Source organism: Cyprinus carpio, chromosome A1 (genome assembly GCF_018340385.1).
Source record: "Cyprinus carpio isolate SPL01 chromosome A1, ASM1834038v1, whole genome shotgun sequence".
NCBI classification, from domain to species: domain Eukaryota; kingdom Metazoa; phylum Chordata; class Actinopteri; order Cypriniformes; family Cyprinidae; genus Cyprinus; species Cyprinus carpio.
The window spans coordinates 29,262,880-29,274,093 of record NC_056572.1 but is presented as its reverse complement, the minus strand read 5'-3'; the positions used below and the strand labels follow the sequence as shown (position 1 = coordinate 29,274,093).

The 11,214-nt window shown below is 35.5% G+C and overlaps 1 protein-coding gene across 1 annotated transcript in view; it reads right to left on the bottom strand.

The window, feature by feature from the left end:
- LOC109095808 (calcium-binding protein 39-like) overlaps positions 1 to 9,886 on the bottom strand; it is an 11,062-nt gene extending 1,176 nt beyond the window's left edge. The window contains exons 1-9 of the mRNA XM_042761285.1: positions 9,516 to 9,886; positions 5,035 to 5,160; positions 1,817 to 1,981; positions 1,620 to 1,738; positions 1,243 to 1,411; positions 1,095 to 1,154; positions 942 to 1,007; positions 720 to 863; positions 1 to 428 (exon numbers count right to left, since the gene is read on the bottom strand). The exon at positions 1 to 428 is cut by the window's left edge and continues 1,176 nt beyond it. Of these exons, the coding sequence (XP_042617219.1) occupies positions 249 to 428; positions 720 to 863; positions 942 to 1,007; positions 1,095 to 1,154; positions 1,243 to 1,411; positions 1,620 to 1,738; positions 1,817 to 1,981; positions 5,035 to 5,136 (1,005 nt within the window). The 5' untranslated portion in view covers positions 5,137 to 5,160; positions 9,516 to 9,886 and the 3' untranslated portion in view covers positions 1 to 248. The remainder of the gene's footprint in view (positions 429 to 719; positions 864 to 941; positions 1,008 to 1,094; positions 1,155 to 1,242; positions 1,412 to 1,619; positions 1,739 to 1,816; positions 1,982 to 5,034; positions 5,161 to 9,515) is intronic.
- Positions 9,887 to 11,214: the final 1,328 nt, after the last annotated feature.

The following is an 11,214-nucleotide window of genomic DNA, read 5'->3' as shown; positions in this document are numbered from 1 at the left end:
AGACGGTTTTTCCTGTAACGCAAACTGGCTGATTCCTACTTTTTAAAACATCCTATCATGGCACAAAAGTTTCCAATAAAATAAAACATAAGAGGATAATGAAAAGCAAAAAAAAATGACAGAGAACATCAAAGATCAGGAACCTTCTTTTGTAAGCCTCAGAACTAAGAAAAGAAAATTTCCAAGATTTTAAATAGAATTATTATTGTTAATATTTTTTTTTTCCCTAATACTGCAGTAGCTAAAATTTAGGAGGCTGGCTTCTTTAGGTCTCGTATTTGTTTGACGAGATACGTCTTTTCGTCATTAAACTGCTCGTCGTCTGTGCGATCCTTCTGAAAGTTGCTAAGGAAGTCGATGAGTTTCGTTTGGTTCTTCAAGAGAATGTCTACGATGGGTTGTGTTTTATTTGGATTGGCCACAAACACCTGAGGAAATGCACCAAGAAAAGGAAACAAAGTTAACAGATTTGCATTTAACAGACTGTTTTCCTCACTATGTAAATTTTTTATTTCCTTATATTTAAGTCTGTTTCTCATGCAGTGCTATCATATGGCCTTAATAAGATTTGAAAATATAACCCAAAAGCCATATAAACCACAATTTTGATACTTTTATAGTACTTTTATCATTTTGGAGCTTGACAGCGTGACTCTGTTTTTCATGCAAGGTGAAGAAGTCAAAAAACGTTCCACAATTTCTGAAAACTTCAGGTGTACCTTAAAGACATGGAAAGCCTCAAACTGAATGTTGGGGCTCTTGTCTCGCAGGAGGTTCATCATGAGCTTCAGGTTCTCTGGTTTACTGATGTACCGTGTCATGACTGTGAAGTTGTGTCTGTCCAGGAGCAGTTCACCCAGCAGCTGCCACACAACACAAACAGTTGATGTTAATGACAGGACAGGCTCCAGAAGACAAAAATCTGATGGCACAACACACACCTTCAACGACTGTCTCTTGGTCACGTAGTTCTCAGAGTGAAGCAGTTTCTCATAGTTATCAAAAACCTGAAAGATCAGCGACAACCATTTAAAAACGTCAGTTTTCCAGAATTACATGATAAAAAGTAACAACCATGAAAATTAATATATTACCGCATCATAGTTCTGTTCTAAAAATTCCGCCACCAGAACCTTGTGTCTTGTGAGCAGGTCCTGTAAAAAAAAAAAAAAAGAGAGATATTTACCATTTAATTTTCCTAATCATTTAATGTGTTAAATAAAAAAAAAATGTAGCACTTACCTTGAAGGTGGCAAACGCATCAGAGGCGATGTCAAATGTGGACATCTCCACGTAGCCGAAGAAATCTTTAAAGTGTTCAGAATGGAGGACGATTTTGGCGAGAGGTTCATGCCGGATGCACTCACGCAGCATAATCCCACAATTCAGTGCCACCTGAGGGGTCTCATACCTGCCACAGCACCACAGCAGAAATGTCACGTTCACATTAATGCTTAACAGACGCCATGTTCAGGGAAACAGAACTTCATGATTTTGGATCTATTCCATGTTTGAAATTCTGATCTTGATTTTAGATCTAAACTTGCTAAATGAAATGAATCAACTGATGGAACAACATGCTTATGTGCTACGTTTCAAAAATACCCATCATCTCTCACCCTTTGAGTAAGATGAAAAGAACTTCCTGATGAGAGCAGAAATATTCCACCGTTGGGCTGCGGGTCCCGATCTGCCTGCGCAGGATGTTGTTGAAGATCTGACAAACATCCTTTTTACCCTGTGAACACACAAAGACCAATTATTACAATCTTAATTAAAAGATAAAAGACAGGAAGCAATAATACAGCATCCTCACCTCAAAATCAATGAGCTGCAGGTTTTCCACCAGTGAGATGAGCAGGCCGCTGTTGTAGAGCTCTTGAGCCAGTTGGGCCACCGTTTCTGTGTGTGGCTCCTTATCGTTAGTGCCGTACAGGATCTCCTTCATCGCCACCAGACATTTCGACACCTCCTCTGAAGCCTGACGAACACACACAAATCACTTTTACACAAATAATCACTACAAAACATGGTGATAATACAACTCAACATGTGTGCAAAGCATATGGCATCAATGCCACATATTGCTCTGAACACCTAAAAGGATTCTGGGTAATTTCACATGTAAGCTCATTATACAAAGAACATCATTAGCTATTTATCAGCTGCTGAAAGAGCTCGGTTTGAAAGTGTGGAGGCATTGTGGAGCATAAGGGTTTTCCCTTCAGCTGGAAGAGTCCCAGGCCCTCAGAGTAACAATCAGCAGGTTCCCAGCACTTCAAACGCTTGACTTTAGCACAGGGTTGCTGAAAACAGCCTTAGTGGGCAGGTGAAAATGAACAAGAGGTCGGGCAGTGAAGCGATATTCCCACCTCTCCGACATCTTTCTACTCGCAGCACAAATACGAGCGATTCCAGGAACCCCACCTCTCGCTCAATTTGGGTCTAAAAAGATGTGCTGAAAATGAGGTTCATATCCAGTAAATTGAGCCACTTACTGACACGGAGATTATATTCCACCCCAAAATGAAAACTTTGTCATTAATCACTTACCCCTATGTCGTAAAATTAAATCGTGGGCAAATTTCCCTGAACTACAGCTACTTCCACAAGGGTTATTATAGTTTATTTTTGTTTCAACGCTATATCAGCAACAATGGTTATATTCAAGTCAACATTAACAGTATAATTTCAATACATCATTTACAATAATATAACATTTTCTTAAGAAGCAATCTCTAAAAAAAAAAAAAAAAACATATAGAATCTTTCAAAAAAACAAACATAATAAAAAAATCCATAAAAAACCTAAAAAAAAACCGGAGAGACCTTTTTAAAAATGCATTTTAGTATATTTTCTGAGTAAAAATGTTTAAAATTGGACATTCTGTTAAAATATGCTGTACACCCCAAAAATTCTTACCCAAGTCATAAACGGGTTTCCCTTCCCATTTCAATAAATATGAGTGAGTCATGAATGACCAATTCGAGAGCAAACTGGTCATATGTATTTTCAAAACAGTAATAACTTCTTTCATTTACTACTGGATTCACCTCATATAGTCTGTTATATATGCATTCATTCCATTCACCATCTAATATTAATGCACAGATTAAATATAGATATAGAAATACAGATACTGGGATATTACATTGTTATTTCCAACTGAAGCCACTTTATCTGCCTGTTCATTGCCAACCAATCCCATATGGCCAGGTATCAAACAAAAAAAAATAATGTAAAAATTTTGTTTCTTTAAAAATCAACTTTTTCTAGTATGCTAATAATTGTAGGATACTGAGGTTTCAAAGACTCAAGTGCTTATATGCAGGGCATAGAATCTGTGCAAATTTAAAAAATGACGTTTCTACTTTACCAACATATAAACATAAAAAATAAAACTAATTCGGATGACTTAGGTTTTCCTATTAGGTTTTTTTGTTTTTACACTGAGGCAGGTGCATCATAATAGTTGGATTTTTTAATATACCAAGGCAATATAGCGTACAGGTGTGTCAATGTTATGATGTCCATATTAATGTCCAAGTTCTCCAAATGGGATTTTATACCTATGATATACCTAGGTCTGGCTTCATATATGTGTAAATATCGAAGGTGGAAGACTAAAGAATATGCTGGGTTACTTTTGTTAGCTTTTAGTTTAACTGCTGAGAGCCAGTGTCAATCTTCTGTTACAGTTAAAAATAAAATCATTAAAAAAATTGATTTACTTGAAAAAATATAAACATTAAATACAATAAATATACAAAACTCAAAAAATAAAAATAAAATTAAATAATATAATTTTACCTTTTTGTTTATCTCGCTAGTAGGTGCTAAAGTAACATTTCACATTTTCATTAAGTTTAATTTGAAGTACTAAAATACCTAGACCTACATAAAACTAATAAATAAAAACTACACAGACATTTTTTTAAGACAAAAACAACAAAATTAAAGTGAAAACTGAACATTTTAAAATGAAATCAAATTCAAAATATTAAACTATATATTAACAAACAGTATAATGACAAAAAAAAACAGACATAAACAACTTCCATTCAACAAGACAAATGTCTACAACTGAAAGCTCTTCAGAAGGAAAAAAAACAAAGGTCATTCACAGACATTTGCGTGCCACTCTGCCCTAAACAGCAGATAAAAATAAAAAAAAAAGATAAATAAATAAAAAAAACAAGTGTGGTGAAGCACAACTGAGGTCATACAAAATGCATATCCATATTTTGAGCACATTCTACTATAGAATAAGATTATTAATGTACACTGCAGAAACAAATTCTCCATCTGATTTAATGCACTGGTTTAAAACACTTATTTGCCTGGGACCAGGCCGGTTTCTCTGAAAAAGCAAATGAAAAATGCAAAAACACTCTGGAAAAAAAAAACCAGCAGTGGAAAGCAGCCTGACTTAGAGGATAACACTGATGTTGTGTTTTAAAAGAGCTGTAATGTGTCTTGGGGGAAAAGCTGTAGAGGGATCTAGGAAACTTGAGCATCATCACTCAATAGCCAAATTCATTATGCAATCAACAGAGTTTCTGGAACAACTGGGATTAATGCTGGAATTGAATAAAAGTCTGGGACAAGAGTGGAAAAAGAACGGAGAAAAAAATAATCAGACCAGTGGACCAAGGTAAACACAGAAGGATAAACACAAATTCACTAAACCTTTGTGCCACATTTGTGCAATGTTTTTCAGTCTAAAAACACCTGTAATCCATCTTAAGTAGGTGCTAAATGCACTTGAACAGCACTGTGCTAAACTCTTTTCAGTGTAAACACGCCTCGTTTGAGGCAAATTAAGGTTACTAAAGTAACAGAGTGATGCTGTACAGTCCCTGTAAAGTATACCAGAATGCTGCAAGATGGCATTTTCTCCTCATCAATAGTGCTCAGCACACTTTTTTTTGCCATGTTTGCAGTTACCTGATATAATTTCGATAGTGAAAAAAGTCTTATCTGCAAGTGTAAATCAACTGTAATACCCCCAGGGACTGCTCTCAAACTCATACCTTCTCTGTCTTCTTGTCCTGCTTGACCAGGATGGAGAGGTTGTCCTTCAGGGTCTTCACAATTTCTGTGGGGTTCTTGTGAGGTTTACCAAATAGTGGCATGGTAGCGGCCGTAGACTTTAGAACCTGGAGTAAATTAAAAAAAGAAAAGAAAATAAAAGGACACGATTCAATAGGGCTGCATGATTATGACAAAAATCATAATTGTTCATTATTTCCTTGAAATTGTAATTGCGATTATTAATTATAATTGTCATAATTTACACTGAATGATGTTTATATAATTTTTCGAAGCAACTGCACGCCATATTTTTTATATGAAAAAAACAAGTTGAAAACATTAACTGAAAAACTTTTATTGCTTTTCTTTTCTTTAAATACAAAAAGTAAAAACATGCATGGTATTATAATGTTATACTAAAAATAAAATTAAATCAATGGAAAAACCCTTGGAACCATTAAACCAATGGAAAAAACTGAGACAAAAGATGACAGGCCTGTACCATGTTGGCAGTTGAAAAAATTCAGAGTTACATGATTAGTTTGAGTTGACAAAACCAAACCACACCTATCCGGCTTAGTTGGTACCATGATGCTGATTATCAACTTTCTATGTCAACTCAGGCTTTGAACCAGTTTGTGAAGCCCTTGCACATGAATGTGTGACATCAGTGGCGAACGAATCAAATGCCTTGCAACACAAAGTATGTGTGATTCAATTATCACGAGAGACCCAGCGAGATTTAAATCTCTTTTGCTAAAGGTTAAGAGATTGAAGAATATTGAAGAATATGAGAAATTTAAACACATGTCCATGAAAGAGGACAAATGAAATAAATGATCTTGCTCTATCTGTGCAGTCACAAGTGAAACTTGTGAAGTTAGTTTATATAGTTGATAATAAATAGCAATATTTGAACATATAAGCTCACATGTAGTCATTTTTAAAGCGTTATCTATTGATTTTGCAGCTTATTTATATTACATATGATCTCGATATATAAATATTCATTTAAAATAAATGATTTATAATAATTGTTAAACTAAAATTGCTTGTGTGTTATGGATTAATAATCATATAAATCATATAAAATATAAATCATATAAAATAATTCTAAGTAATTATCATTAAAGCTAGACAGTTTTGTATATACACACGTTTTGTTTTTCTATATAGTGACCTTTAATTTGGAGGAAGAGAAACTGGGGGAGTGACTTTTTTGATCATACATGTGTCACTTTGCTCACATCTGATTGGTCCAAGACCTCTTACCCAGAACATAACCTGCCCTGAAGCAGATTAGCTGTGGAGTATAAATTACTATGGCAATGAACATGGTACCTAAAACCCAGGATTGGTGCAAACTAAACTGAAACTTACCTGGCTAGCCAGCTAATCTGGCTTCATGGTACAGGCCCAATGTCTACTCAAATTTAAAGGAGGTAACTGCCTGGAATATTTAACTGGGAAATATTCCATGGATCAAACACAGAACAAATACATACTTTACTGAATATATGTTTCTAATGATCTCCAAAACCTTTTGATCTAAGTGTGTTTACAAGCTTGAAATTAGACAAGTACAAACAGTGCCTACTTATGATTTACTTTCAAAAACAAAATGCATATGTCAAACTTTTGATGACTATTTTTCGATTCATATTATCATTATTCTAAAAAAAGTGGTCAAGTCACAAAGAATAGTAAATAACAGCATAAACATTCCATGAAAATTTGTGTTATTTTATTATTATTTATATACCACTGTAATCATTCTTCAGCTTTCATTTTAATCTTAAAGTTTTAGAAATTTAGTTGTGCTTATTTTTGTTATTGTTCTTAAAATTTAAATTTTATTCTATTCTAATGCTTTAATTTTTTTCAGCTTTAGTTGTAGTAATTTTAGTAATTTAGCTTAAACTTATTTCAGTTAACTGCCAAGTCAACTGTTTATGCTGTTTCTTCTATTATTTATATTTCATCTTATTTAAGATTTATTTCAATTCATGAAAACAATCTGTAATAGTTTCAGTTCTACTTAACTACATACTTTACTAATTACATATCACCAATAATAATTAAGGAAAGTAATGATCTGAAATTAGTAGGTGGTTTTAATTATGTAAATTCAAGACAAAAAATATATTTTTATATATAAAATATAAAAATATATTAAATATATTCTTACTTCCACTTGAAATAACTCATTTTGCCCCAGCCTCAAAATAACATTTAAATTTAATGATTCTCAATTTGATTCAATTAAATCTGTTCGTAAACAACGGCATTTTGACAGGGTTGACACCAGAATGAAATGTCAGAGGAAATTTTAAAACACATAATGAGGGGAATATTCAATGTTTTTCCAAGAGAACCTAGTGAAACTTGTGACTAGTAATCCTGTGATCTAAGAACCTAAGCAGTGTGTGTGTGTGTGTGTGTGTGTGTGTGTGTGTGTGTGAGAGAGAGAGTCCTAAAGTCCACTGCTCCTGTTGGAAATTTCCTGTTCCTCCACCTGTCAGCAGCTGCTCTTTGATCAGATTCCCTTCATATTAGAGCTGCGTTTACTCAACATATCTAACATTAATACCACCTTACAATAAATGATTACATAAAGCGTATCTAGTTTGATAAATCTAAAAGTAAACCACTATTTTTTAGCCAAATAAAAGTAAGGCACTATTTTAGTTTTTGTTCATTAAGTATCCATTTTAAAAACGGTTGATTAATCGGTATCAACCAGTGTGGTCCAACCTAGCTATCAGTAACATCCACTATCGGTCAAACTCTATTCTAAAGTGTTTTGAACTTATGAATCATACCAGTCTTTGTCTATACTCTGCGATCTAGGCGTGTTTAAAGACTGGGAATAACTTACAGGAATACACTATGCAAACACTGCCAGCAATAAAACCAAGGCCTGACCCACCTCAGTCATGACAAAGCCATAACTTATCTCCAGCAATGTATGTCACCCTCACTTCACCCACGTTTACTATCACAGTATCACCTTAGCCATCAAAAGGCCCGTCGCTGAGGAATGTCACATGACCACATTTATTTAGCAGTGAGTGAACAGTCTTCTGTTTGCTGTGTGACAGTGTTGGGAATTTCATAGAGCCCTCATCAAAGAACAAAATAGAAGCTCTTCCTTTGTTTATCTGTAAATACCATCTTCAACACCCCAGTGCAGCAAAACTACAAAACAAATGATGAAATGGAAGAACTCGCTCTGTAGCACATAGACTACATAATTCATACAACAGAGAAACCTTCTCTCACCCAGATGGTGATGAGGAACCAGTTAGAATTACTCCAAAGAATATACAATTATTCATTTAATCATCTATTTGTCAATACAATTACTATACAACATGAAGGCAGTGATATTATTGGTAATTAAAACAATACCATTGCACTGGAATAGGGTAGAAAATTGCCAAATTCATGGAAAAGTATAATAAACGTGTGGTAGAATGACTAACGGGGTTGCAAATTTAGTCTAAAGTAAGCTGACAGAGTTGAAGGACTGAGCTTTAAAGGTAAAATATGTATGTAGAAAAGAAAATTCAAATCATGTCACTAAATATTTATAACAAATTAGGGAAATAAAAAATTTTAAAAAATAAAATATAAATAATATAAATGTGCAAAATTAATATGATATAAATAAAATATTAAAATGAAATTATGGACTACCAAAGGTTGTCCAAAAAATGTGGGACACAGCTAAACATATTTTGGTCATTTAATTAATAGTTCTAATATAACATAATATAAAATAGTTTTATTAAAAATAAGAAAATTTATTAACACACAGATAATCAATAAATTATGTAATTATTTTGACACTGTTGTAATAGTTCTCTCAATCTAACATCGGTCGTCAGATTCGTGTGGCAGAATTTCTAAAAGCTCTCTATCAGGACTATAGCACATTATTTTAACATCGGTCGTCAGATTCGTGTGGCAGAATTTCTAAAAGCTCTCTATCAGGACTATAGGGAACAGAGTTTGTTTTGTGTAGAAATGTGCTGAAATACATGCTGATGAACTGAGAGAACGGGCCCTCCAGTCCACTGCATGATCCGCGTGTGTTTGTGTTGAACTGAGTGAACAGGCCTTGCAGTAGTGATCTGTTTCAGGCCCGTGCAGTCAGTTCAACACAAACAGCAGCAGCAGAATTACAGCGTGACACTGAGCGAGCTGCTTACAATGTAACGCGCGAACAGAACGGAACAATGAAACCGTTCAGACACTCACATACACACAGTCACTCTCTCGGTTATTGTCAGCCGTTAACAAAAACAAGCCCGACATGCGAAAAATTGGGAGTACGTTTAGCTTATTCTCGTGCGACAGCAAAATAAAAGACACGCAGCAGTAGCCTGTGAGCTCAGTGTTGGGGTTTACGCCAGTTCGACGTTTCATTTGATATCAGCCGAACGTTTCTGTAATGTGTGAAATGTTGAATACTTACAGAGCTGCGATGTAACTGTGTCTTCTGTGGCTGCTTTGGTTGTGTGTGTGTGCTCGCGAGCAGCCGTCCTGATCACGCCAACAGACTGTGTGTGTGTGTGTGTGTGCGCGCGCGCGTCAGCGGAATGTGTGTGTATAAGCGAATTAAACACTGACTGTGACTCAAACGCGCATATCTGCAAAATACATGATGGGTTTATAACAAACTCCCTGTGTCGAGTGGCTTTCCGCGGTTAAAGGATGATCTGGGATCGGTTCTGCGGCTATCGGTGGCGGTGGGGTCTGTGATGAGCGAGCTGATCTCAGGTCAGATGCCGCGCGGTGATTGGCGCTTCCCTCCCTCACTGAGGCGAGGCGTCGTGTGTTACCCGGATGTGGATGTGTTCAGACTGTATTATGAAGAGATACAGGCTAAAATAAGTGCATGACTCATGATTTTGAATCACGACGTTTTAAACTATCGCGTCACACACCTGCCTGAAGTATGGAACGACACTGTCACAGCGTGACAAGTCTGCGTGTGCGCAGTGTGTGTCGCTGAAGCGCAGAGGCTCTGAGTCACCGACAAACTCCAATCAGCGGGGAGCCGGTTGCATGAAATCTGTGCAGTTTGTAATAGAAACTGGATTTATTGATGGAAAAAATATTATAATACCTTTTTTGAACATACAGTATGGTGATTTCTTGAAGTACAATATAAATATATGCATATAAATATGCATTAAAACATGCAGTTCATGCATGACCCAGCCTACTGTTAAAGCACTGCTAGGTGGTTGTCCTGTATCTTCAGTAAACAATTAAGCTACAGATAGTTTAAAATGCAGCTGCTACAGTCTTACCAGGTCAAGAAAATATGATTATAGTACCCCAATTTTACAATCTCTACACTGGCTACCTATTAAGTTCCATATCAGTTACTACTTACTTATAAGGCCCTTAATGGTTTAGCTCCTGCGTACCTAACTAGTCTTCTATCATGCTACAACCATCACGCTCCCTACTTAGCAAAACTCTGGTATTTTGGAAGTACCTAGGTTAGCAAAGTCCACTAAAGGAGGTAGAGCTTTTCTGCATTTGGCTCCTAAACTCTGGAATAGCCTTCCTGATAACATTCGGGGTTCAGACACACACAGTCTCTGTTTAAATCTAGATTAAAGACACATCTCTTTAGCCAAGCATGCACATAATGTATCTTATAACCTTGTGCTCCAGTTATATCTGATCAAATGCACATTATCATTTTTCGCTTGGTTTGAACAGTAGCTACGCTAATTTTTGTCTATTTGCTTCTATGTTACTGCCACAGGATGGGAATCCCAAGGTAACTAGGAATAACACAAGCTTCAGTCTGGATCCATCACTTATGAAGATCTGAGATTGCTGAACACATGAGAAGAGAAGATAACCCTGAACCAACATAGAAAACTACCAAATTTTTCTATAAGTTTGATCACAACATACTCATTGCTGTTAATAGTGTTCACCGTCTGTTTGATTACATGTCATTAACTAACTGCATGATTTTTACCCCCTGTACATTTCTGCCAAATGGACATCACCTTGACACCACTGATAATCTTCTCCTAAATGTAATGTAGAAACTTTCATTTTCTGTGAAGCTGCTTTGCAACAATTTTGTATTGTAAAAAGTGCTATACAAATAAATGTGAAAAAAGAGAGACCTTTTCCTTGATAAA